Here is a 27,843-nt window from a genome sequence, read left to right as displayed (position 1 = left end):
ATGCCAAAGTGCTCTGTTCTTAACAAGGCCTGCTCTCAGGAGAAACTAAACAGAGCCTAACTTGCACAGGTTTCATCAGAGCATAACCAATCTGGGAAGAAAGGAGATGCCCAGCCCCAGCTAGCTCTAGCCTCATACCGAGGAAGGGAAATACCCACCTCCAGCCTCTCTGACCATCTTGTTTCACTTAAGGGGGTGGAAAACAAAACAAAACACAGACGTACTTGTGAAGTTCTCAGCCCAGCAGCACACGCTCACTAAAACACTGAGACCTAATAATAGGACTATAGGACATTTCCCCTCCCCTACACCTAATCCCATTAATAAAGGCCTATACGCTGCAATTCCTTTTACCCAGTACCTCAAGTCCACCTTTCAAGACAAAATTGCAAAGCATACTGAAAAGCAAAAAACACAGTTTGAAGACACAGAGTAAGCATCAGAACCAGACACAGACATGGAAGGGATGTTGTTGGAGTTTGTCAGACCAGAAACTTAAAATAAGTATGATTAAAAAATATTTCAACTCTTAACATATTCACAAGGAGAATGAATTGTGTAGTGGCCACATATAGAGGCATCGCTTTGATAGTCCTATACTTTAAGTGAAGGTCTGAAAGAACGCTCGCTGTGAAAGCAGCACGAATGGGTTCCCACCTTCCTGTACCTCAACCATTATGTTCTCATGCCTGGAGAAGCTCATGTCAACTCATCATGGGATATTCAATTTGCACAATATATATGAACCTGGAAAAGAATCATCACATTCCGAAACATTAAATAAATGAATAATAATAAACAAACTAAAACACAAATTTACTTAGTGTATTTAAGTATGAACTGACTATAATAGAAAACCTACGTTTATATAAATATAAGTTTATGAAAATAGAATAAAAATAATGTGATATGCAAATAATCTTCCTTCAGTATAAATACGAACTAGCTATCCAGAGAGTCAAACTCAGAGGTCTTGCAAGGCAGAATGGGTGTGAGAGCCTGAATCAGGTGCCAGTCGGGCAGGAAACTGCGGAGGCCATCTAAATCAAGGGTCTTTAAGAGCATGGTCCATGATATGGTGCTGGCTCACTAACTGCTTTAACCAGTCTCAGATAAGATACTTAGAGAAAGTAACATTAAGTGTCAAGGAAGTGACAGTAAGTGAAACTGCATAGGAATTTAACATTTTTACAAAATCCATGCACATGAGCAATGGACTTATCTCACTGTGTGTGATGTTCTTGTTGAAGTTGTGGGTTAAGAAGCACATACTGACCTGCATATAGTCTTAGGCAATAGAATCATATATCAGTTTACGATGAACTAGAAAAAGAAAATTGAAGGGAGGGCGGGTCCTTCATTACAGGAGGCTTGAGAAGCACTGATCTAAGTGAGATATCCCAGGCATTACTGCTAAACTTTTCCTCCATCTTGGAGTCAATTCTTCATCTACCACTGACCTCTCCCGTGCCTGGAACTCATTATGAACATCAGACCCAAACAAACTCAGGTGTAGAGCTGCCTGGGGACACGAGTAGGCAGGACCCATAAACAGGCTGAGAACTGACTGGCTCGTGGGTACAAGTTCAAGATCCGGACAGAGTGGCTCCTTTTCTCAGAAGTGGGGGCACTGAAATAAATACCTCTGTTCTAAAAAAGTCACTAGGGGGTCCAGTCCAATTCCTACCAGTTCTTAAATTTGTCCTAATCAACAAATAATGTAATAATTTATGGCAACAGCAAAGGTCCCATACATAAGAGAGAACATTTTAGCTGCCTTACCGCAAGTTTTTCGGAAATGGTCCTTAATCAAGTGATCTGGTAGAAACATTTCCTCTTAGCTGCATCAAGGATTTACTTTCTTTCAAGAGTTTTTTGAGAAAGTGAGTTGTCTAGTTGTGGGGTAGGAGGCGGTCTCCTTTAGCTTCAAAGCATGCACCTTTTAAAATCAGTATGCATAGTCGTCTCTCCTTTTTTATAAACACTCACCACAGTCTCAGAAGTTATAGCAAGCCTTATATTGATTAGGATTGAGGTTTTAATTTTTAAAGACTTTCCCAGCTTTAAAGCTCAGCTTTCTTATGCTCAGTCCCACATTTCATAAATGCCTTCATTTTCTGTAGCCCATGAGAAAGGTGGTTCACAGGTGCTCCTAAAAACACTCTATCAATCACATCTATGTGTCTGATAAATTCTGACTGGCATTCATTCAACATTTATCAAGCAATTATGTGTCAGGCACTGAGCAAAATGCTTAGTATAAAAGGGTTTCATGGGTTGTTTTGTGTATCAATAATGGATGAGTATTATAATTCTCACCAAAAGTAAGGAGATGAGAGTAAAAGGAAAAGATTACATTTCCTGTTAGAATACGAAGTTGTTACCCATTTGATAGTTATCGTATCTGAGACAGTGGTAATGATAAAAAGACCAGATAGTTAATTACATTGTGGGTGCAAAAGTAACCCCAGAGCAAACAATGACTTGATAGGAAAATATGTGAAGACTGGGACCAAATCTTTTTCATTGCTTAAACCCACCAATACCTACTACAGCAGTATACGTAGAAGATACTCTTTCAGTTATTATTCCTGAAAAGCTAATTACTCCATGAGCATTTTGTTATGCTCATGGGTTCTGTGGGGATAGCTTCTGTCTGCTCCATGACCTCAGAGGCTTCAGCCTGGAAGAATGGAGGGTATCTGGAGGTGACTCAGTGGCAGGGGCTGGAGTTGTCCGAACCCTTGGTCACTCACGTGTGTGGTGGTTGATGCCAGCTGTCAGGCAGGACCTCGGCTAGGAACCTACACACTGCTCTCCATGGAGCTGCTTGGGCTTTCCTTCAGCATGGTTGTTGGATTTTAAGAATAAATTTCCCAAAGAGAACTAGCTAGAAGTCTTTAGTGTTCTAGCCTCAGAAGTCACACAGTGTTACTTCCACCGTAGTCACAAACCTGGAGAGTTTCAAGGACAAGGAGCATAGACTTTCACCTCTCAGTGGAAGGTGTCAAAGTCACAGAAGAACAGAGTGTTGGATGGGAGATCATGTTTTAATTATCTTTGGGAAATAAAATCTGCCACAAGTATAAAATAATCAATGAATGAAAAAATGATGTCAGCGATAAACATTACTGCTTCTCTCAATTATATGAGTTCTTTGAAAACACAGCATGATTGCACTTTCCCACCCTATGATTTGCTTTGGTCAATGGAATGTGGATAGAAGTGACTTATATAATTTATTGCAGGAAGTACTGACAGGCCATCCGCCTTATTCACCGATTCTGTATTTGCAAATTTACCTACTTGTAATATATATTTATAACTGCAAAAGCAATACTCACAGCACTTTTCTGATGGCTGGTAGACATGTACCTACATAGAGCAGTAAAAAATTTGAGCCACCAGAGGAACATATTTCCAGCTGAGGTTGAAAAAGGTAAAGCTCTGCCTTCTAGTTTTAGCTCTCATACAGCAAGAAAGTGTCGTTTCGTACTTAGTGCCAGGTTTTCCGCATTTTTGTGCTTTTTTTTTGGTGGTGATTTTGCTGTTTACAATGGCCCCAAGCATAGCGCTGACATGTTGTGTAGTGCACCTAAGTGCAGAAAGGCTGTGCTGTGCCTTTTGGAGAAGATATGTGTGTTCGATAAGCTTCACTAAGGCATGCATTACAGCGTCATTGTGAGTGCAATGTTAACAAATCAACAGTATATATGAAATAAGTATCTGTTTATACATAAAACAAGCTTATGTATCAATCGATGGGTGAAAATGTTGTGACCAGAGGCTCAAAGCAACCTAACTCTGTATTTCCTCTAGAAGCAACAGTTCAACATTCACTAATTCAATGTTTGTGGTGACTTTGTAGAACTTGGCTGCTGTAAATAATGAGAACAGCCTGTAACTGCTGTTGCAGGTCCATCAGGGCTCTCCTCCCCTGCTGGGGTGAACGTGCAGATGGTGCCATATTGCACCATTACATGTGCTGTAAAGCTTAAATAAAATATCTTCTTCATAGTTTCTCACATAGTGAAACATTGATTAAAGATGAGCTAATAGAAAGAACAACTTTCCCATAATTAGTCAACAAGAAAACTAGCTACATTATTTTGACATGTAGGTATAAAACTCGAGCCTTCTGAATTTCAATAAATTGGTTCTAACTCCAATACTATTATTTTGAAATAAATCCTTCTCTTTCCTTCCTTCTGTTCTTTTATATGACTAATTATCACCTTATAAATATAGATAATTTGGCTTAGTCACTCGCTGTTATCTTCATTAATTGTGTATTCCACCGTATAAAATGAACGTCTCCAAATTTAGCCTCAGTATTTCTATAAGTAAAATGCCCCCCAAAAGGCATTGATAACTGCAAAATGTACTCTGCAGATGAAAAGAACAGAGTTCTTTTTTTTAATTAATTAGATTTATTGGGGTGACAATTGTTAGTAAATTTACATAGATTTCAGGTGTACAATTCTGTATTATATCATCTATAAATCCCATTGTGTGTTCACCACCCAGAGTCAGTTCTCCTTCCATCACCATATATTTGATCCCCCTTACCCTCATCACCCACCCCCCACCCCCTTACCCTCTGGTAACCACTAAATTACTGTCTGTGTCTATGAGTTTTTGTTTCTCATTTGTTTGTCTTGTTCTTGTGTTGTTTTGGTTTATATACCACATATCAGTGAAAACATAGGGTTCTCTGCTTTTTCTGTCTGACTTATTTCACTTAGCATTATACTCTCAAGATCCATCCATGTTGTCACAAATGCTCCTATATCATCTTTCCTTAACGCCGAATAGTATTCTATTGTGTATATGTACCACAACTTCTTTATCCATTCATCTATCGAAGGACATTTTGGTTGTTTCCATGTCTTGGCCACCGTAAACAAAGCTGCAATGAACATTGGAGTACACGTGTCTTTATAGAGAAATGCTTTCAGATTTTTTGGGTAGATACCCAGGAGAGCGATTGCTGGGTCGTATGGTAATTCTATTCATAATTTCTTGAGGAACCTCCACACTGCCTTCCACAGCGGCTGCACCAGTCTGCATTCCCACCAACAGTGTATGAGGGTTCCTTTTTCTCCACAGCCTCTCCAACACTTGTTAGTATTTGTCTTGTTGATGAAAGCCATTCTGACTGGGGTGAGGTGATATCTCATTGTAGTTTTCATTTGCATTTCTCTGATGATTAGCGATGTTGAGCATTTTTTCATATGTCTATTTGCCATTTGTATATCCTCTTTGGAGAAATGTCTCTTCAGGTCCTCTGTCCATTTTTCAATTGGGTTGTTTGTTTTTTTGTTGTTGAGTTGCATGAGTTCCTTGTATAGTTTGGATATTAGCCCCTTATCAGAGGCACTGTTTGCGAAAATCTTCTCCCATTCAGTTGGTTAACAGAGTTCTTAAACAATGTAAATCACTTCCTTTTTCTCTTATAAAAAAACCATTCTGCAATGTAAAATTATATTCTCGATTTTTCAGTCACCTAAGCAATGGACCAGGTCTGTTACTTAAAAGTTAAAATAAACAGGCTATTTTTAAGTCAAAATTTGTTATTTAACCTTTGCTAAATAATTCAGAGCTAGCTCTGCATAATAATAAATTTGATATAAACACTAGAAAGTGTCATGTGTCCACAAGCCACTGTACATTATTTAGGCAGGGGAGAGGGAGGAAAAGCACTAGGACCATACAATGGGATATTATTCGACAATAAAAAGGAATGAAACACTGAGCCATGCTACAACATAGATGACTCTTGAAAACATTACACTAAGTGAAAGAAGCCAGTCACAAAAAATCACGTATTATATAGAATTATTATATAGAATTATATAGAATCATAGAATATAAATAGAATTATGTAATTCTATTTATATGAAATATCCATAACAGACAAATCCACAGAGATAGAAAGAAGATTAGTGATTGCCAGGGACTGGGAGGTGTTAGAGACTGGGAGTAACCATTAAACTGTACAGGGCTTTTTGTTTGTTTTTGAGTGATGCAATGTCCTGGAATTAGATAGTGATAATGGTTGTACCACATAGTGACTATACTAAAAACCACTGAATTGTACGCTTTAAAATGGTTGATTTTCTGTTATGTGAATTATATCTCAAAAAAAAAAAAAAGTTTTTTTAAGTACTAGACACACCAACCAGGATGGCTATAATCAAAAAGCCTGATAATAATAAGTGTTGGTGAGGATGTGGAGAAACAGAATGCTCATGCCATGCTGGTGAAAATGTAAAATGGTACAGCCACTTTAAAACAGTCTGGCAGTTCCTCAAAAAGTTAAATATGAAATTACCATTTGACCACTCCTGGGTGCTTACCCAAGAGAAATGAAAACATATGTCCATAATGCTGTATGTGAATGTTTGTAGCAGCATTATTCATTATAGCCAAAACCTTGAAACAACTCAAATGCCCATCAATGGATGAATGATTTATTTTTCAGCCATAAAAAGGAATGAAGTACTGATCCATGCTACATGGATGAAACTTGAAATATTTTGCTAAGTGAAAGAAGCTAGTAAGAAGGATCACACGCATATGCCATGGTCTGCGTGTTTGTGATCCCCCAAAACTCATAGGTTGAAAATCTAACCCCCAATGTGACAGTATTAAGAGGGGGGGCCTTTGGGAAGTGGTTAGGTTATGAGGACATACAGCCTCATGAATAGGATTTGAAAGAGACCGGAGAGAGAGCTCCCTTGCTTCCACCATGTGAAGGTACCACTAGCTGTCTGCTACCAGGAAGAGGACCCTCACCTAACCTTGCTGGCACCCTCATCTCAGACGTCCAGCCTCCAGAACTGTGGAAAATAAGTTTTTGTTGTTCATAAGCTGCTAGTCTGTGGTATTTTGTTATAGCAGCCCCAAGGGATTAAAACTATGTGATTTTGTTTTTTATGAAATGTCCAGAATAGGCAAATCTATAGAGACAGAGGGCAGATTAGTAGTTGCCTAGGGCTGAGGGATGGACAGTTGGAGAATGATACCTAAAGGGTGTGTATGGGGTTTCCCTGGGGTGGGGGTGGGGGCAGTAATGACAATGTTCTAAAATTGACTGTGGTGATTGTTGCACAACTGTGAATATACTAAATACCACTGACCGGTGCACATTAAATGGGTGACTTATAGGGTAAGTAAATTATAGCTCAATAAATCTCTTAGAAAAATAAAGAATAAATCTAGCCAAGAAATTGTAACAGCACTACGGTCCCACAGATGTCCCTACCCTGTCTCTCTCTCCTCTCAACCCTCTCCCCTCCCCCCTCTACTCCCCTCCTCCCGGCACGTTAGGCCTGGCAGGATGACTCAGAGGTTTGGTGGTCATTTGGAAGGGGGGAGGTCAAGAAACTAGGACAGTTCAAGAGTCTCTCCGCGCATGACTGTAGCCTCTTCCGAGAAGGGGCCCTGGGCCACCTTCTAGGTTTAAGGCCACTTGCCCCCGGCTGGGCCCCCGGAACCAAAGCTCAGAAGGAGCCCCGGGCTCACAGCGGTGCTGGCAAGGACAACCAAGTTCAGAGCCTCAGGTGCGTGCCCACCCTGCTCCGGGGAGAGCAGGCTCCCTCCCGCCTTTAACTGGGTGCACCCACGAGGTGCAGGCCCACGCTCACGCCGGTCCCAGGGGTAGACTTGTCAGCAGAGCCGACTACCAGCGCGGGTGGGGCCGCAGGAGAGGTTCCCCAACCGGTTACACCAGAAACCCCGCCAGCCAGCTGCACTGTCCTTCTCCACCCCGGTGGCCCCACAGTAGACACCTTTGTGAGCCTGTTAATTGAAAAACAAGGGGCTGCAAGGACCACCAAAGGAAGCCCGACCCAAGCGGGCGCTGCAGTCCTGTTTCCGGCCCCCACCCCGGCGGAGGGGACTCAGCAAAGGGGCGCGGCCCGGCCGCAGCTGACTAGGGTCGGAATCCGGGCCGCTCGCGGTCGCAGCGCCCCTTCCGGCCCACGGCCCCGGCGGCGTCCCGCAGACTCCGGGCTCCCGCACTGCGGGGAGGCGAGGCGCGCGTCCGCCGGGGCACTGGCGGGCACCCGACAGCGCCGGGGCGGGGACTCGGGGACCTGGGCGGGCAGGCGCGGCGCGCACACGCAGGCGGGGCGGCCCCCGGCGGCCCGAGTGCGGCCCCTTCCCGGAGCCGCTCGCTAGGCTCTTCCCCCGGACCATCGGCATCTCCAATGGCCGAGGTGCTGGAGCCAGAGCCCGGGACCGGCGAGGGCGAGGCGGCCCAAGCTGTGGAGACGCCAAGCTGGAAGGCGCTGGGAGACGCGGGCCCCCAGGTAGGAGCCTTCCGCGGAGGCACCGGGTGCGGGCCGAGGTCGGCGCGTTGGGGGTGGGGGGAGGCTGTCTACGAGAGGATTTGCCAAGAGCTCCGAGGGTCCCGTAGGTTTAAGTGAAAAGTACAATTTTAAAATGGTCTGAGTCCCTAGCTCTCCATTCCTGTACAAACGTGAAAATTCGGTGGGTTAGCCCTAAGCCCAGGTATTGGCCTCATCTCAATTTCTTCTATTTGCGAGGGGGAAAAAAAATTAAAAGGAATCGATCACCTCCCAGAATCCACTGTGGGACCCTCTGGGCCGAGGGGACGTGAGAGACGCCTGTTCTTAACGGAAATGAGCTGACCCCCACCCCCACCCCCACCCCTCCTTGCGGGTCCAAGGCGCCAGAGTCTCTAGTTCAAGGATGAGTGCCACGGACGAGAGGCCCTGCCCGGCCCTAAGGAGCCAGAACCTGGAGCCCGACCCAAGTGGCCCCCAAATCAAGACACCTGTACTGTTGCATCTCACGTCCTGCCTTTTTAAAAATCGCTTGCTTCCTCAAGTTTTATCTGTTCCATTTTAGACCGGAATTTACGAGATCCGACACTATGGACCAGCCAAGTGGGTCAGCACCTCCGTTGAGTCAATGGACTGGGATTCCGCCATCCAGACTGGCTTTACCAGGCTGAACAGCTACATTCAAGGCAAAAATGAGAAAGGTGAAGGCAATTTAATATAATATGTATATATGTATATACATATATATATATATATATTGAGTCCCCTGGTTTATTCTTGAGTTTTAGCTTATTAAAGAGATGCCCTTTAGAATAGAAAAATAAGCAGTTCATCAAAGACTTAACGTTTAAAGAAAAGGACTCTGCTCAGGACCCTTAGCAGCGTCTAGAGGAGCGTAGTACTGAGTAGTGCTTTTCAGCCTTTGTTCTCCTGGTCTGTGTTTCTACTGGATGAACTGGGCCTCTGTAACTACTAGTGTTAAGTCCTTTTCATGGCTGATGCTTGGAGGTAATTCGGTAAGGTGAGAGACATCAGGAGGCAGGAAGGTACAAAGGACAAGACCCAGAGTCTCAAGACACAACTTCTGGTTCTGGTTTTGACTCAATTTATATTTTAGTAGGTCACTTAGTCAATGGGACCTCAGTTTCTTAATTGTAAAAAGGAAGAATGGACTGGACTATGTGATCTCTAATTTTCCCTGCTATCCCTAAAACTATAGAAGTTAGTAACCAAAAATATTAATAGTACAGAAAGTGTTTAATGTAGGCAGTGGATAATTGAATCATTTGGGCCTTATTTTTTAAAGCTGAAAATTATCTTAAAGGTAAGTATTTATGCCAGTATCATAAAGTAAATCAAGAAACTCAGATCACGAAATAATAGGTGAAGTTTAAAAAGTAGTCGTACATACCGTACATCTACTTTCACGGTCTCCTTTGTATTTAAATATATATTTTTATGGCACAGAGATGAAAATAAAGATGACAGCTCCCGTGACGAGCTACGTGAAGCCGGGTTCAGGCCCTTTTAGCGAGTCTACCATTACCATTTCACTGTACATCCCCTCTGAGCAGCAATCTGATCCACCCAAGCCTTCAGAGTCAGATGTCTTCATTGAAGACAGAGCTGAAATGACTGTGTTTGTACGGTAAGTGGTAGATAATTTATAGCCCTGCTAACTGCTAGTTTCACTTGCCTCCCCTTACAGTTTAGCTCCTATGCAATTTCAGTAGGCTTTTCACCCTTCCATAAAAGCAGGTCTAATGCATTTTGTGGTGTTTTCCTGTTGGCTCAGCTTTATATGTTACCAAGGGTCTGTTGCAAGATATAATCAATTCATTTAATGCAGAGCCTGTTGCATGCCTTCCACAAATCAGACACAATGGAAATCATTCCCCCCCAAAGCATAAGACTGCCCTCACCTGCCATTTAGTTAAGCCTGAACAAAAATACCTTAACACGCAATACATGGTAGCCCTCCTCCCACCTTCTCGGTTCTGATAACCCAAACTCTCCCCTTTGTCCCCCATCCCAAGGAATGGCTGCTGTTTCCTGCCGTTATTGCCTCTGTTAGTTTACGCGTTTCTTTTTAATACCTGTTTAACTCATTCCTTATGTTAAATTCTCTCTGTTGAAATTTTAAAAACACACACACAGTACATGATAATAGTCTTATATTGGAGTCCCTCTATGACTTCTTTTCTCTCCCTCTTGTCACCACCCAACTATTAGAAAATCTATCTCTGTCTCTGCTTCCGTAACTCCCACGTACTCCTCAAGTCACCACAGTCCAATACAGCCTGCACCATCTCCTTGGAACTGCTCCTACCCCCCTCAGCAGTGCCCTTGCACTTGTCACATGATAGCGGTCCTTTCCCCTGTGGCCCCTACAGCCTTTGCGTGTTGACCAATCTGTTCCTTTGATAGTGGTCCCTCCTCTAACTCTCAGAATGTCACTCTTATTCCTCTCCTCCTGCTTCTCTCCCCTGACTGGCTTCTCACCCACTTTCCCCCCAGGCATCGCTGGTATTGACGCCTGTTATCGACCCTTGTGTCATAGCAGATTTGCGCTGCACAATCTACTCACCGTGTTTCAAATGCTTATGACTGATGACTCTCAAATTCAGTGTCTCCAGCCTGTTTTCCCTATTTATTAGACATTTCCGTGTGGGCTGGTGGTGGAGACCAAACACAACAACTCTAAAAAATGAGCCTTCCCCCAAATCTCATTTTACTTGGGCAGTGATCTTACAGCGCCTCAGGAAAGGGCGTCATCAGCCAGAAAGCCCCTGAGCGAGGACCTCCATGGCTGTCATCTGCACTCTTGCCTGACAGCTGGTCTCCAGATCCGGCCCATTCCCCTGAGAAATGATCATGATTCTGTTCCCTTCCCTCCATCCCTGTTGTCACAACTCAGCTCTTCATCTTGTGGGGACCACACTAAGTCATCTTTCTGTAACCCATGGTTGGGTACAGTGCCTGATATTCAGCAGATATTCGTGTGTCTCTGGGCCTCGTATCTTGACTATTCCACATCAGTAGCCTCCCAACTATTCTCTCTACCCACCAGTTTCTTCCTCTCTTGCTCCACACAGGAATTCATGATATTTCTTACAACAACAGCAACAAACCCCCCAACCTGTTACTCCATTTAAAAATCTCTGTTGGTTTCCTCTTGCTTTAGGGTGACGTTCAGATTATTCACATTGTACACAATGCAGTTTCTAATGTGACCCGACTGTTTCCCCCACTGACTTTCCCACCCTTAGCTGAGCAGGCCATGTTCTTCCAAATCTCTTTACCTTTGACATCAGGCAAGTTACTCAGACATTCCTTGCTAAAACCTCTTTATTTGGGAAAAGTGTATAATCGTAGTACCTACTTATCTCATCGAGTTGCCATGAAGATTAAATGAGTTAATGTACATAATATACTTAGAACATGAATATATTATGACTTGTAGCTTTCTCTTTCTTCTCTTCGTGGAGAGCCCACTTTTATCCTTCAGGACTTAGATTGAATGGCACTTCATCTGTGATGCCTTCCATGATTTCTCCAATCAGCTAGCCACTCTGTCCTTCTGTTATTCTAACTTATGATCGCCTATTTATAGACTGTTACTTCTTCAAGAATACAACAACATATTACTCTGTCCATATCCTTCAGCTCCAAGCAGTGCAGGTGTGTGTATGTGGAGGCTCAATGTGTTTGTGTATTGAATAAAGATGTGGATAGATTATTAGAGAACAGTATGTATTCAGAGAACAAAAGATGATTTCTAATTAGGGACTTCAAGATTTGATTTCAAGGAAGAAGTGTGATCTGAAAACAAATTCCCTTTGAGTAGAACATACCAAGAGCTGACTGTTATTAAGGAAATAAATAATAAATTTGGGAAACAAATATTTCTTAACACATGGTTCAGAATTATCATTATCAGCCAACATGCTGAAAATTATAGAACAGTTTTATCCATTTGTCTTCTATGTTATATTTTATATACATGTGTGCACATAGATTCCTACACTTATTCAGCAAGGATTTAAAAGAAATTGCATGCCAAGAATGATTCTAAGTACCTGACAGACAACGTTGAATAAAATAGATATGGTTTGTACTCGTAAGAGCTTATATCTTATCAGAAGAAGGCTAGGACTGACCTTTCCCATTGGTACATTATAATAAAACTTATGCTAAAGAAAGGATATTAGGAATATTGTTGTTTTTCTGTGTTTCCTATTCTTAACCTTCAAAATCAAAGTCATTGTGTTTACATGTTGGCAACTCAGCTAAATCTGTGTCCCGTTATGATTTAATCTCAGGATTGTTTATATTCTTCAAAATCTATGTTTAAACTTTTATCCTCTTTTCCTACTTTTAATTTAAATGTTTTGACTTCTTCTCCATCCCATAGCAAACATCCTAATTAGATCCTTCCCTCCAATCTATTTTCCATCTGTCTCACTCAGATCTGATCAAATTCTTTTCTGCTCAACATCCTTTTGAGATATTTTGAGAATCTGAAAAGGTCTTTAGTCACTATACAAGGTTCTTCCTTCTGGTTCTGACTCACCTTCCTGAACTCATTTTGTGCCTCACTATGAAAATGCTTCACATTTTTGGACTTCTGTTCTTTTTCTTATCCCTCCCCTTTCTCTGCCCAGCAAAAGCACCCTCCATCCCAGACCCAACTCAGAGGACACCCTTAATCATATCCTCAGTGTTCCTAAACATTTTGATCCTGTCTCTGTTAAATCTCTTCCCAGGCTGTATAGAGAGAGTGGCCGAAATGTTTGTCTCTTAATTCAGACTATAAATTCATAGGGTCAAAACTAGATCATATGTATCTGTAAATAAGTGCCTCTCTCTTCCCAAGAAGAGGACGAAAGGGGAAATGTTCCATAGCAAATTGAAAGTCTGGAAAGGAGGCTTCGAAGGCGGTTTCAGTGTTGTTCTGTGACCAGCAGCAGCAGCAGCAGCATATTGTTAGACATACAGACTCTCGGGCCGCGCCCCAGGCCTCCTGAATCTGCGTGTTGTCAAGATGCCCAGGGGTCTCATACGTACATTCAAGTTTGAGAAGCACAGAGTTAGAGCACAAGATGGTGTAAAGTCCAAATCTGCCTGCCAACAGCTGGGCCGTCTGCCTCTTCCTGGCTCTCCTCAGTATGCAGAGGTCACACTGAGGTGGGGAACCAGAGGAAGGGATGCTGCTTCAGGGCCCAGGAGGGAAGAGCGCTGAGCGTGCATGTTATCCAGCTTTGTTGTCTCTGCTCCTGCTTTTCTCTTCAGACTGACATCAGCATCGGTATTAAAACCATTCCTGGTTATGTACTTTCTCCTCTCTAGGTCTTTCGAAGGATTCTCTAGTGCCCAAAAGAATCAAGAACAACTTTTGACATTAGCAAGTATTTTGAGGGAAGAAGGAAAAGTGTTCGATGAAAAGGTTTACTACACTGCAGGCTACAACAGTCCTTTCAACGTGCTTAATCAAAATAATGAAGTGTGGTTGATTCAGAAAAATGAACCCTCCAAAGAAAATGAATGAGAAAATGAAAGGAAGTGGCATCGGGAGGGTCTAAACTTCTGTTTAATGCAGACATCAACACTTCCTATAAGTAAAATGTATGTCTAGCATCTTCTACCTGACAGTACTCTTATGAAGTGAGCTTTTTCCAATGTGCCTTTTTAATGCTTGAAGCTTTATCTAGATACACATATAACAGGGCGCTATAATAAACATGTAAATGGGCCATAACCTTGGTGGCCTTGAATTCTATGAAGCTCCAGGGAAATGTCATGTTACTTCCCCTTCTTCACTATATCAGTCCTGTTGCTGTTTTCTACTTGGATTTGTGTCAGTTGGATGTTATTCCCTCTAGCTATTATCAATAAAAATGTTAAAGATTTATCTTGTGTGGAACTACTAGGCTGTCCGGCCTGGAGAGGTGAAGTTCACGCAAAATTTAGACTGTGATGCGGCTTCCACGGTTACAGTCTCTGTTGAGTCCTCTTCCTCATCTGCACGCGCGCACAGACACACACACACACACACACAAACTCTCAGAGTGTCCAGAAGTGTTGATATTTCATGACAAAGAATACATTTATGAAATTAGGAACTTCTATCCTATTTTGATACTCAATAAAGGCATTTTTTTCCCTGAAGAAATGTATACAAACAATGTAGTTTTAAAATTTACTTGAATTATAAAATTTCATATAGTATTTCTGGAGGTCATATAAAAATGACTGGTTATTGAAAGTGGGTTGCTGCAAAACCAAGGAAGTTGAAATTCTCACCTAGTTATGTGGTAAAACTTGTCCTGGAGAAGATAAAGTCACATTCAGATACCTGGAAGCCTGTCGTGGGAAGGGACATTAGCTTTACCGTGGGCCCCTAGAGGATGATGGCTGTAGGAGTGACAGAGAAAAGTAGTTTGGAGCTCAGAAACTTCCCAACAATTAAAACTGCTGATGAATGACACATCCCGTTCCTGTCATTTAGGCAGGGACCACGTGATCACTTAGATTTGAATATCCAATGGATGAGAGGATGGGGCCAGATGATGATTAAGTTCCCTTCAACCCCAACATTATACAGTATCTCTTAAAATTCATCTCCCTAACCTGGATACAATGAACTAACATACCTATAGTTAATGGTTTCCATCGCTAACATGGGCTACCTTCTGGGTGCACCATTCTAAGTGCCTCCCCTGAATTACCACATTCAACCCTCAAACAAATCTGTGTGCCACATTGTATCATCTCCATGAGGACAGTGAGGCTGAGATGTAAGGTCACTTGCCCTACATAAAACTAAGGACAGAGTCTGATTCGAGCCCAGGCAGTCTGACTCCTGGGTCCATGCTGTTAACCACTGCGCCCGCTGGGCTAGGGCTGTATGGAGGGGTTCTTGCATATCATACATGCACGATCAACATGATTATGACTTCAGGGGTACCTTTCAGACGGTAATTTTCGATACACAACAAACTAGATTTCTGGATTTAAAATTATTATGGATATAAATTTTAAAATCCCAGGCAATTATTTTCCAAAGGTATCTGCTTGCATGGATTATTTATTGATTCTTTGCATTTCTATTCTTGTGAAAAAGACATTAAATTTCATTTTTAGCTCATTTACCGTTACCAATGGCAGGATCACTTCTAGCCCTCCTGATCAAAGTTCACAGAACTAACCTCATTAATATGAGGTAAATCTTGCTAACATTTCCCCGATAGTCCTAAATAAAAAAGGCACCTCTTATGCAAGATATCCCATTTTAAATGACAGAAGCATATTTCTAGTTACCAAGATTTCATTGCAATATGAAACATGTTCAATGAAACAATCAATTTTGTACTTTTTAAGTCCAGGATATCCCATTTTCCCCTCCTTTTCCATAAATCATAAACTAAAACATTTTTCAGCCCTAAATTGATCCAGAGAGTATTTCTCATTGCATTGAATCAGTTATTTTAATTATGTGGCCGGCACTGATTGCAAAATATCCCTCAGGTCCACATTTCTTTTGAGATTTTTCTTCTCTTTTCTTTGGGAAAATCACGTCTAGACTCTTTATAAGGCTAAACAGTCCAACTTTCCCGTAGAATCTAATTCTTGCTCCATCCATTTGCTCCTGTGCTCTCCTCTCCTTTCCCCTCCCCTCCCCTCCTTTTCCCTCCTCTCCAACCTCTCCCTCTCTACATGCTCCAATCACTCTGCTTACCAACAGGCTCAGATTCTGCCTATCACCCACCCCCCAAAATCACATCCCAATTCCACCTAGACCTGTATATAGGGCAGTAATTCCCATGCCTTGATTATCCAATTTCTCTGGAAAAAATTGTCCAAGGGCTTCCTTGGAGCTCTAGGCTATAAGGAGGCATCTCATGGACAGAATTAAGGTGGGCAGCCTCACCCACCTCTGTGCTTTCTACAGAGCCATACACATTTGTCTGTGTGTCAATTTTTCATAAAATCATGTTCTTAAAAATCTGGAAACAATTGATTTAAATTCAGTACATTCATCCATTCCTTCCTAGTCATCACTTGAACTCCCCAAAGATCTTGTTTTCCCCCTAAACATTTCACTGAAATGTCATTTATTCTAAAGTAAGTCATGTTCCGGGGGCCTGGATACGGTGGTGAGCGGAAATGCTCTCTAGTCAAATCCAATGTCTTTCACTCTTCTATGTATCCACCTTCCAGCTGAGAAGACAGCAGTGAGCAGGACAGATAAGGCTGCTGACGTCACAGTGTTTCCATTCTAGAGCGTGAGAGAGTCCAAATGAAATGGGGCAGTGGAGTGGAGTGTGATGCTGCAGTGTGGTTAGAGCACGTCATGTAACGAGGGTCAGGTAAGGCCTCTCTGTGGAAAAGATTTTGCAACTTGAATACTGAGGAGCCAGTCAGATGATAGCCTGAGGGGAGGGCGGGGGGGGGGGGGAAGAGGGGAGAATCCTGGGCAGAGGTGACAACGTCAGAGGAAGAGGCCATGTTCAGCACCCGGAACAAAAAGCTGCATGTACTGCTTGTTGTCACAATCTTCCTGGACAAAGAAAACTGCTGACTGTGCACAGGGCCTAGGAAGCAGAGAGTTCAAGGATGAGTGGACGTTCAGAAGCACTTAGGCATTGATTTTGAGCTTCGGTTATGGAGGTGTGGTTACCAGAGTGAGGACGCGCCAGATTAGCAGGCTCTAGGAGCCTGGTTTAGAGGCGAGGTTAATGACGTGAAGTTGGCATTGATGGTTTCTGGTACTCACTTGTTACTCTGGCCAAAGCACACTCATTTCTTCTCTGGGATTTGGAGCCGTGACAGGAAAACATATGGGGCTGCGCCACTCAGATCCAGCTTTAAGAAAGGACTAGCTGCCCAGCTCTGAGAGGTGTGGTTAGTTGATGTCTCCAGCTGTCATTTTCTTCAGGGTCCACTGCAGATTTCAAGATAAGGACACACTATTCTCAGGGGAGTACATAGCCTATGACTGAGCAAGGCCATGGGAGCTGACAGCATGCTTTTTCCTAGCATCTTCCAACCAAAGACTAAGCAAGGTAGTAGAACAAGGACCCAGTGATTTCTGCCTGACTCAGGACCGTGCTAATAGTGTCTGCTCTGGAGCTCCCTAGTGAATGGGCTGGCAGAGACCTTATCAGATCTGTAATGCAGAATGCAGTTGACAGCCCCCCTCCTCCCACCAACCTAAATCCTGCTTTTCCCTTTTCCTTCCAGAGGTACTACTTTGCTACACATCTTTTATGCTCCTAACTATACCTCTGCATCAAATTAGCACAAGGGGGATCAGAGTGACCCAAGATCATGGGCAGCAGACAACACTTTGAGATTGGGTCGCCTGGCTGATTATGAGACCCCCGACCCTGGTGGATAGGCAGTGCATAGACAGCACCTAGCACAAGAAGGCTGTCGAATTATTAAAGCTTTGGAATGGCATAGTGGTGCAGAGGAATGCACTGCTGGCCGTGATGGGAAAACAGGAACCAGACATTGAAAGGAAAAAAGGCGAATTCAATGATTGTTCAAGCTTATGATTTGGAGCCAATTTCTAGACAGCAAAGCAGGGAGTGGAAAGCAAAACAGAGACCATTGGTGTCACTGAGTTGAAAAGACAGAAATCAATGTTAGAGGAGGTCAAGGTGGGTAGACTTTGTTGCACAACATAAAAGAAAGGAGGAAGAAACATACACAGAGAGCTCTATAGATCTAGTGAGTCTCCTAGAGTCCTTGGCTGAGCACTTATCTGTGAAGGTGTCAGAAACTACCCAAGCCAAGAAATGAACAACTGTGAAGTAGTAGAACAAATGACTCACAGATCTTATATGGGACTTGGAATAGTTTCTGTTGCCATTGGCAAGAGTGGAAATAACCCACAATGCATGGGGCATCAGGTAGAACCCTCAAAATGGTATTGCTTTGGCCGGCCCGGTGACTCAGGCAGTTGGAGCTCCGTGCTCCTAACGCAGAAGGCTGCCAGTTTGATTCCCACATGGGCCAGTGGGCTCTCAACCACAGGTTGCCGGTTCGATTCCTTGACTCCCACAAGGGATGGTGGGCTGCGGCCCCTGTAACTAAGATTGAACACGGCACATTGAGCTGAGTTGCCGCTGAGCTCCCGGATGGCACAGTTGGTTGGAGCGCGTTCTCTCAACCACAAGGTTGCTGGTTCGACTCCCACAAGGGACGGTGGGCTGCGCCCCCTGCAACTAATAACGGCAACTGGACCTGGAGCTGAGCTGTGCCCTCCACAACTAAGATTGAAAGGACAACAACTTGACTTGGAAAAAGCCCTGGAAGTACACATTATTCCCCAATAAAGTCCTGTTCCCCTTCCCCAATAAAATCTTTTCTTAAAAAGAGAGTATTGCCTTAGGAGTAAGGCTAAATTGTTTGTAAGCCAAAAGCTTCTCTGGACCTCTCCTAACAAAACTTAAAAGCAAGCCTTGAGAGGACCAAACTAATTCCAAGAAACTTGGCTGTGCACCAGAAAAAAGCCCAATACTATTTGAAGGAATACACCATAACAAACAACCTAACAATCCCAATTCCCAACATGCAATAAAAATTTACTAGAAAAATATGGCCCATAATAAGGGGGAGGGTGAAGTGAAACAATCACTAGAAACAGGCCCAGAAGTGACAGATATGAAGGAATTAGCAACGTGGACCATGTGATCTGGCAGACCCTATGGTATTACAGATGTCACCGGTTTAAAAAAAAAAAAATGCAGTGTGGAATTCATGACAAGACTCAATGGGAAAAATCACAATGCAGATCTCTGGGAGAGAATTACATGCTTTTAGAAAAACAGCTTCTAGTGGACTACTGAGCCCTGGTAAAGATGGAACCACAAGACACCAAATGATGATACATTCAAGAACTGCTCATCTTAACTAGGACCTGTCAGAACCAAGTCGAAACCGTGGTAAGACCAGTAGCGGTCCATCCTAAGATGGAAATGTACCTCCAGGAGCAGTCACGAGCAGAGTACATAAGCAAGCTGAATAAACAGGTGGCCCAAACCACGTGATCATGGTTGCACCCACTCCCCTCCCTCCCTATGGTTGTTTGGAGGACCTGTATGATCAGCTGAGGAGGGAAAAGCCTGAACTAGGTTTATGGATGAGTTGGCTTACTATGTGGCTGCAAGCTGGAAATGGACAGCAGCTGCATTACACGCTACTCAGGGCTGACACTGAAAGGCAGCGTCAAGAAAAAAAATCTGCAATTTTTCTGCAAAAAGGGTCATCAAGTCTACTCTCGTTAAATTTTTAAATATGACTACGATCTGTTAACAGTAGCTAGCCCCCACAGAAGAACAGAGTAACAAAGCTAAAGATGCCATATGATTCAAGAACGAGTCTAGATGCTTGTTCCCTATATTTCATCCGTGCCTGGGAAAAGTTCTTGCATCTCTCCACATGGCACACCATCTGAATAATCAGTCAATGCATTATTTGCATTTTATTAAAAAGCCCATTGGACATCATTTAGAGTTGTTTTTCCTATGTCCTTTTAGATGGCACCATCCACAGTATCTGGGATGTTCTAGCTCCTCTCTGTTGGGTCCCACCTCCCACAAGCACCTTCTGGTCTTCACTGCTGTTCTGTTTGCATCTAGCAAAGAATGCAACAGCTCTGTACAAGGAGACCTACTGTTGTCACACAGCAGCATGCCGGTCTGTCCCCTTGTGCCTACCCCTGAAAAGAAAGAAGAGTCTGTGAGACTGTTCCTTTCAGGGACATTGCATCACCTTTATGCCATCTCGTTTGGCCCCAAAGGATGGCTGGCTAGCCAATGACGGGTAATATTCCTCAAGAAAGGAACAACCTAAGGCACAATTGCGTGGTGACCACCAGGAGAACTCACGGGGTTGATAGAGGTGGGCACAGCCCCCCATCTTCCCCCGTCTAAGGAGAGTATCCCTTCCAACAACCTGCTTGGGAAGTGATTCTAGATGTGATAACATCAGTTCTCCATCTCAGTAAGTTTTCAACATAAAGGTTTTGTCCCCTGGGGAGGTACAAACAATGATTATTTATACATCATGGGACTTTCGGCAGGCAAGGGTGATTGGTTTGAACCAGTTTTCTGGTATGGTGTATGAGACTCACAGACCCTAGAAAAAACAATGCTGCTTCCTTGTATGTGCAGCAATACAAGCCACAAGGTGGCCCGATTCGGGCTCTCAGTCCTTTGAGGCTGGGAGACCGTTGACCCATTTTAAAACTTTATTGATTTCTGTTTCTTTCTTAACCCTTCGCCACCCCTTCTCGTTTTCTCACTGCCCGTGTTGCACTGGACGTGACAACCTACCTCATTATTTAAATATGCATGTACAAACAAAAAGAAATAAGTTTCAGATACTTACAATTGTTTTATTCAAAGCAAATTTAAAAACCTAATATATTCTTCCTTTAAAAATGTTTTTTTAAAAAGTTTTATAATTAGTTTTGATGTTACTTCATCTTACCTTCAACATATATGATTTGCATATTAAGTTAAAGTCTGATATCCATGTACATTCTAATCATTTTTTAGGTAGCTATGAGAAGATTTCATATTCAAAAACCAACGTCACTTTTCTAAAATTTAGAAGAACAAAATCCTTGTGCCCTATGTAGTAGGCAATTACTCCAAAAGGCCTTTGCCTTTGGCCAAATGTCAGGTCTTGATTTCTGGTTGTGTGAAAAAAGTGTTTTGTTTTCTTCAGAGAATGGAAGGAGCCTTAATTCTTTAGTTTTGTTTTTGTCTCAAAGATGTGTCTAAAATGGGTACCTGAAGTTTTACTGCATAAACCTTGCAATGATTTGGCGTATGCAAACTATTAGGTGATATTTTCCTGCCAGAAAAGGTGACAACAGGCAGCTGCATGGTATTTAATCCAAGGACCTCAGTATTTTCATTTTAGGTCCCTCTAAGGAAGAAGACAAGATTCTGATTTTATTTAACCAATAAATCAAGTACATGGCAGTTGGGAGGAAGTGGGGGAAGGCGTCACAAGAATATGACATAAAAATAAATACTTGACACACACTTTTTCCCATGTCTAAAAGTGTTACAATTCTAACTGGAGAAGATTAGAAGGTAATTACCTAACAATTATTTATAAAAAATATAAAAACACATAAACCAAATGATGCAAAAAATCTTTTTAATCTAAAAACTCATTTCCCAGGGCTAATTAATAGCCAAGCCTTGCCAATTTTTATCAGTTTATTTGACTAATAAGAGCTATTCAGCATTTTCTTCAAAGTAAGATATTATATAATAGCTTTTGATAAACCTTTCTAAATGAGGACATGATACTGCAGGCAGTTCAAGGAAAAATAGTCATAACTTTTTCTTTGGTGTAACCAAAAAGATATCCAAAAGTTAGCAAATGTTGACGTTTCAAGTGATAAGAAATTGCCAAATGGAAGTTTAAACTCTGGTAAAAATGGTTGTAAAAGGAAAAGCTCCACCCACAGTTCTGTAGTGCAAGTTTTCAAATTTATTTCTGAAAAATAATTTTATTTAATAAACAGGAAACAAATCCCAGCAGTGTATCACTCACTCCTCGTCCCTTCTCTCCTCTTGCTTACCCTCTCTGGATGTGCACATCTCAGTTCTCAAAGAAGGTCTACGCTTCTACTCAAGGAGAAAATTCATTTAAAAAAAACACCCACATGTCTAAAAACCAGGCTAAAAATGGTGTGTCTGTGGCTGCACAGCAGCAGGGTCCCAGTTAATAGCATTGCCACTTCCACGTTTGTCATTTTTACAAAAAAAAAAGAAAGAAAGAAAAGCCTTTTTTCCCCCAGAAAAAAGTACCTGAACCAATTAGTCACTTAGCCCTTTCCCAACTTTTGGGGTTACCCACGACCTGGCTCACCTCCCAAGCACACCTGTGCATATACCCACATGTTCTGTGCACTTAGAACCAGCGAATCGACCACCTCTTCTTAGAGTAATGGTCCTGTGTCTTCTGGAACTCACTGATTTCCATCAACATACTTTTAAAGCAATTACCACCTAGTCCAGAAGCCTCCATTACTCCACCTAGCTTAACTTTTTTTTTCTCCTATTTCTGTACATGTTGTGCATGTGTATTTTTTAACATAAAAAGTGTCCAAAATGCGCACACACACACCTGTCCGCACCCCCCCAGCAATTTAGCAAAAAGAAACAAACAAAAATCTTCCCCAGGAAGCACTTTCAGAAGTTAAGCTTCTACTGGCTTTTAAGCCACAGGGCGAGAGCCAAGTGAGTCCCTCTTCCACTGCAGGGCTGGCAGTACCTGGGCCCACAGCACAAATACTGAGTGGGCTCCATGGGCACAGCAGGAAAAGGGACCCCTCAGGCTTCCTAGAGTGATGTGTCGTGCATCTCCCCCACGTCACCTGGGAGATTCCCTTTCTTGTCCCTAACTTTCACCCCTCAGAGGGCCTCTGCACTGTTCCAATGGCTCCCTGCCCTCAGCCCTGGCGGTCCCATTGGCGGGGTCAGCGGCCTGCGCCTGCAGCAAGGCAGCGGGCTCCCTGCCACACAGCAGGGGGCCCTCGTCCGATTCCTCCCCTGCCAGTCCATCCAGTGAACACCCCCTTGCAGCACCCAGGGCCCGGCGAGCCCTGTTGTCCACAGGCTCCGTGGCTTCCCCTTCGCCTTCCGAGATGACGGTCATGGGGCTGCTCTGGATCCGGTTCCTCATGCTGTACCTGCTGCTGGCGGCAGACGGCGGCGTTCGGCTGCGGCCATACCTGGGGCCGGAAAAGGACAGGCTCCGAGGCATCAAGCCTTCGTTCTTGGCCCACTCCTCCTGGGCCCTTCTGCTCTTGCTCGGGGAGCAGCTGGATGGGCTGTCGGGAGTGTCTGGCGAGGGCTCCGACCTTGACCTCTGGAATCGAGGGTCTGTGTTCTTGAGCATCTCAGCTGCGGACATGCGGGCACTGGTGTCTGACCGACTCCCCTTTTTCAGCAGCAGAGCTTTGAAGTTGTCACTGCTGGTGCTGCTCTTACGGACACTTCTCTGGATGGATCCCACTTGCTTTGGGGAGGCCAGGCTGGGGGCAGCACCAGTGGGTGTCACTGGTGGGGAGGGAGAATGGTTTCGGGTATGATCGTCATCTGAATCTTTACGGCCAAGGACTTTCCTCTTGGATCTGAGATTTAATAACATTAAGATAAAGGTTAATTCCCAGTGGGCCACTGGATATCAGCCACGACTACCCTGCTTCGCTCACTGCATGCTTAGGTCACCATGTATTATTTTTACTATGTAAACTTCCAAGCACCCAGGCAAAAAGAATAGTTCCTTGTATTACTATGTGTGCCCATGACCCAGCTATAATAATTAACTTATGGCCACCCTTCTTTTATCTCCACCCTCACTGGATTATTCTGAAACATATTTCAGACATTTTAACTTCCTTTGAATAGAACCATTTCTAAAGTTTTTAATAACTGCCATTTTTAGAATGTCATTAACCTGTATTGGACTGATCCTGAGTGCATTTCACAATGCCGGCCACCTTTTCTTTTTCCTTTTCCTTTTCTCACTTGGTGCTGGTACTCGAACAGGCCTGAGAGATATGCCAACTCCCAGAATATCCCCTCTACGGAGACAGGTTCTAGGACAACTCTACAACTTTACATTCTCAGTCATTCTAGAGTCTGACATAAAACCAGTCTTCCATGGCTCTTACTGGACCACATGTCAACTCCTGGAAGTCCCCTTGTCCAGAAAACAAGAGTGAACCTTCCACACCAGGTCTCGTTTCCTGACTGATGCCAGAGAACCTCGAGCTGATCAACAAAATGTGAGGGATATGAGCTCAGTGTGAAAGAGGAGGGGTTTTCATGGAAAGTAAAATGTTTCCTAGGGGTATTTCTTGTCCTTAGGCTCTAAGAACCTCCCTGTTCAATGTGTTTTCTGCCAAGAGTGAATCAGAGATAATAAAGCCAATGAGCCAAGCAGCCCCTCGCTGGCCTTTTCATAATAGCAACTCAGTTTGCAAGGAGTCTCTTAGTGACACACAGGTGGACTGGCTTTAAGGAAACTTGGTACATTTAGTAAAATAAACATGTGGGTATATCTCTTTTTCTGCTGTAAACTTCCAGGATATACAGCAGGGAAAGGCTGAGGGGATACTGCCAGTACATACAGATTAAGAGCTGAATCTGAGCACTACCAACTTATAGCAGTGTCACCTTGGACCAGTTACTCATCTATACTGCCTCAGTTTTCATACTTGTAAAATGGGGATGACGATACCAACCTCACAGGTTTGTGAGGATTTGATATGATAAAGAAACCCTGCAGTCATGTAGACCTGGGTTAAATCCCACTGCTAAAGTATCTTTGCTCTGTTACCTTGGGCAACTTCAAGTTTCTGATCCTGTTTCCTATCTGGAAAGGGGGAAAAACAGTACACCGCTCAGTTTATGAATAAAGATGAATGCAATGACAGCCATAAAGTGTCAGGCACAGAGTAGGTACTTAACAAACCTCTGAGTGTCATTTGGGGAAATATAATTCTCCCTTCCTGCCACCACGTCAGGCTTCAGTGCTGTTTGTACATGGCTGCAGAGCAAAGCACAGGGGAGGAAGTGCCATGATGGCTGTCCTGAGCTTGGTGCTCTCCATGCCTCTGGCCCCAAATAAGCCATCAAAGTGGAAGACAGGAAGTGATAAGGACCCAATTCGGAGGCTGAAGGGTAACCGGATGTGAGGTGGCACCGGCCTTTTTGGGACTGCACAGCCTGGCCTATGATATTTTGGTTCAGTGGTCCTGCTCAGCTGTCAGTAAAAGCAGTTAATGCAGTTAATGAGTGAGGGAACCCATAGAAATGATAACATCTCAGAATTTTAGAGCTGGAAAAGACTTTAGACAGTTAGGTCTGACCAGAGAAGGTAACTGACATCTAAAAAGTAAAGTCACACAGCTGACTACAAAAACTAGGACCTGGTGGAGTATCTTTCCACTTACGGCACATGGCTTCACAATTTATACTGGCTGCTCCCCAAAAGCACTCTGCTGATTTCACTTTTGCACATATTAGTTCGTGATATAAATTTTTGTTTGGCTTTTCAATGGAGAGGGTGTGCTGAGCAGCTATACTGATTAAAGCAATGGTCTTTAACCATAGATTCAGAATTAAGAAAGATGGAAATTTATAAAAGTATAATAATTTTTCAAGAGCAGCTGCCCCCAAAAATGAGAATTAAATCTCAACATTTGAATTTTCTGCATGTATGTATGTATGCATATCTACACACCCATATTCTTGTACATATATATACACACATATATCTGTATATGTATATATATATATATATATATATATATATATATATATATATATTCTGTGTGTATTGTGTATTTTTTCAAAAGATGGCTATAAAAAGTGCTTAAATAGTTAACACTGGCTTGAAAACTAATTACTTAAATAAATATAAAAACTTCACACCTCAACTGGTGTTCTACATTTTCCATCTGGCTCTAAATCTGAAGTGAAGTAATTTGCATTACAAAATTTGAAAGCTGTGTTTCAATTTAGATATTCTTTATTTTAAATTATTAGCTTAGGTACTGAAGGGGATATAAAATAAAGCCCTAAAAATCACAAACTTTAGATGGAGTTTTTATAATGCCTGCTGATATGTTATCGATGCTAAAATAAAAAACATGCGTCCTTGCTCTCTCTTTGCAATCCTACCCTACTCAGCCTCTCCTGCTGTCATGCATACACACAATAATACAGACCACTGATTTCTACCTCTGCAGTAAATATAACTCCCTAGTAGGAGAAACCACACAGTTTTCAGTGCCGTAAGAAGGTTGCCAAAACAAAATACTGAAGAGGTCTTCAGCACATTCTTAGGCAAAGCATGTAGCAATTTGGCTGAGGCCCGTATGTAGTACACAGAACAACCAGGCAACACGTCTTCTCTGTGGACTGCTATTATAAATACACATGCCTGCGTGTTTAGCAACCCAGTGCATTCCATACTAAATGAAAGATGTCGAGTCTTGGAAGAATTTCCCAACAGTTAAATACCAATTGGTTTCATTTTATTCAGAAAATCTTTATTAAGTGCTTATTGTGTGTCTAGCATGGTTAGAGTTAGAAACAGCTGTGTAAACCTCTCGAAATGTCACTAAAGTTTGTTTCAAAGGACGCAGCATGGTTTTCATTTCCCTGTTTTGAGAAACAACTTGATAACTAGCTACCTCTTCATTTCTAATGAGATCAAAGAGACGAGTCAGACCATGTGAAAGGAGCAGTCTTTGGGGCCCTTGGGGATGTTATACCAATACTAGGACCAAGAGGTAAAGGACATATTTCTTGACTAATAACACCTTAATCTCCCAGCTTGGTTCCCCCCACTCCAAGTTTGATGCCTATATGTTGCACAAGGAATTGCAGGTAGTGACAGCTCTATGCTTTTCACCTCATGCAACAGTTTTTTAGTTAAATTCCAAGAATTGGGAAAACAGTCCCGACTCAAGGTTTTTCACACAGTTAATAATTTTACAGGATTTTTTGTTGCAGGAGGAAAAAAAGAGACCTTGATTCAGGGCAACACAAGACCTTGGAAGCATAAGGGCATTCATAAGAGTTATGTGAAAATACTGTGGTAAAGAAGTCTGGAAGGAAGCAAAGGTTTTATATAGAAGTATGGCTTAAAACACTTGCACATACACAATCTTATCAATTTTTACAATGACACTGTTGTGAGAGAACTTGTCTATTCACAACCAGAAAAATGAGGCCATACATAAAACTTCAGCGTTAAATCATATTTACTCTTCAAGGGGACCCCATGTAAAACCTCTAACAGTCTGGCAGTTATTTTGAGAAATGTACTTTAATTTTTTAAACCCAATAATTTCTGATGCCAGTAGATGGCACTAGCAGTATACAGTAACAAGCAAATTTAATTCCTTTTGCTCCTGCTTAAAAAAGATGTACTCTCATTGCAACAGTTAAGTAGCCAAAGAAATTACACTATAACATTATCGTTTTGCTGTAAAATGAAAATAACAACAATAATAATAATGACAAAATAAAGCACTCTTAGAAAGAGGGCTTGAAACACTGCATCTCTTGCCAGCAAGAGCAGCGTTGACCAGAAGGTATCACATCGAGCCTCTCCGTTCCCCACATCACCATAAAACTCAGGGGAACAAAGTAAAACAGAAATTAGAGTCAGAGGAAATACAAATATAGAAACACACTAAAAAAAAAGATCAATAATCAAGTGAATGAAATCTAATTGGGTGACAGAAGAAACCTCAAGAAAGAAAACTAATCTGAGGAAGCATTTGGAAAGGGGGACTCATAAAGTACATGAAAATACGAGGAGGTTCAGATACCTGTGAATAGCTGCAAAGAGGTCTTCCGTGGTCCGGGGTCGACTGGGGGTCATCACCTCATCACTCCCGTCGTCCTTCAGGAAGTCAAAGGCCTCTGAGGAACAGCCGGCTATGTCGGTCTCTGGCACCCCAACTACGAGGAGG

The 27,843-nt window shown here is 42.6% G+C and overlaps 2 protein-coding genes across 5 annotated transcripts in view; one reads left to right on the top strand and one right to left on the bottom strand.

Moving 5' to 3' along the window:
• The first annotated feature begins 7,967 nt into the window (after window positions 1–7,967).
• On the top strand, window positions 7,968–14,221 carry HEBP2 (heme binding protein 2). Its single transcript, XM_081043105.1, has 4 exons — window positions 7,968–8,315; window positions 8,878–9,013; window positions 9,780–9,960; window positions 13,662–14,221. The coding sequence occupies exons 1-4, from the start codon at window positions 8,214–8,216 to the stop codon at window positions 13,858–13,860; spliced, it is 618 nt and encodes a 205-aa protein (XP_080899231.1). The 5' UTR covers window positions 7,968–8,213; the 3' UTR covers window positions 13,861–14,221.
• Window positions 14,222–20,694: 6,473 nt separating this feature from the next.
• The window catches only part of NHSL1 (NHS like 1), a gene marked incomplete at its 5' end in the record, with an annotated part of 121,979 nt that continues 114,830 nt past the window's right edge, over window positions 20,695–27,843 (bottom strand). For all 4 annotated transcript variants that reach the window (XM_081045191.1, XM_081045192.1, XM_081045190.1 and 1 more), the window contains 2 exons: window positions 20,695–23,481; window positions 27,700–27,832. In XM_081045191.1, coding sequence (XP_080901317.1) covers window positions 22,746–23,481; window positions 27,700–27,832 — 869 coding nt within the window. In that variant the 3' untranslated portion in view covers window positions 20,695–22,745. The remainder of the gene's footprint in view (window positions 23,482–27,699; window positions 27,833–27,843) is intronic.

The sequence above is a fragment of the Rhinolophus hipposideros genome (assembly GCF_964194185.1).
Source record: "Rhinolophus hipposideros genome assembly, chromosome: 3".
Classification (NCBI taxonomy): Eukaryota; Metazoa; Chordata; class Mammalia; order Chiroptera; family Rhinolophidae; genus Rhinolophus; species Rhinolophus hipposideros.
Note: the sequence above shows the minus strand (reverse complement) of the source record. Positions and strands in the feature narration are given on the sequence as shown.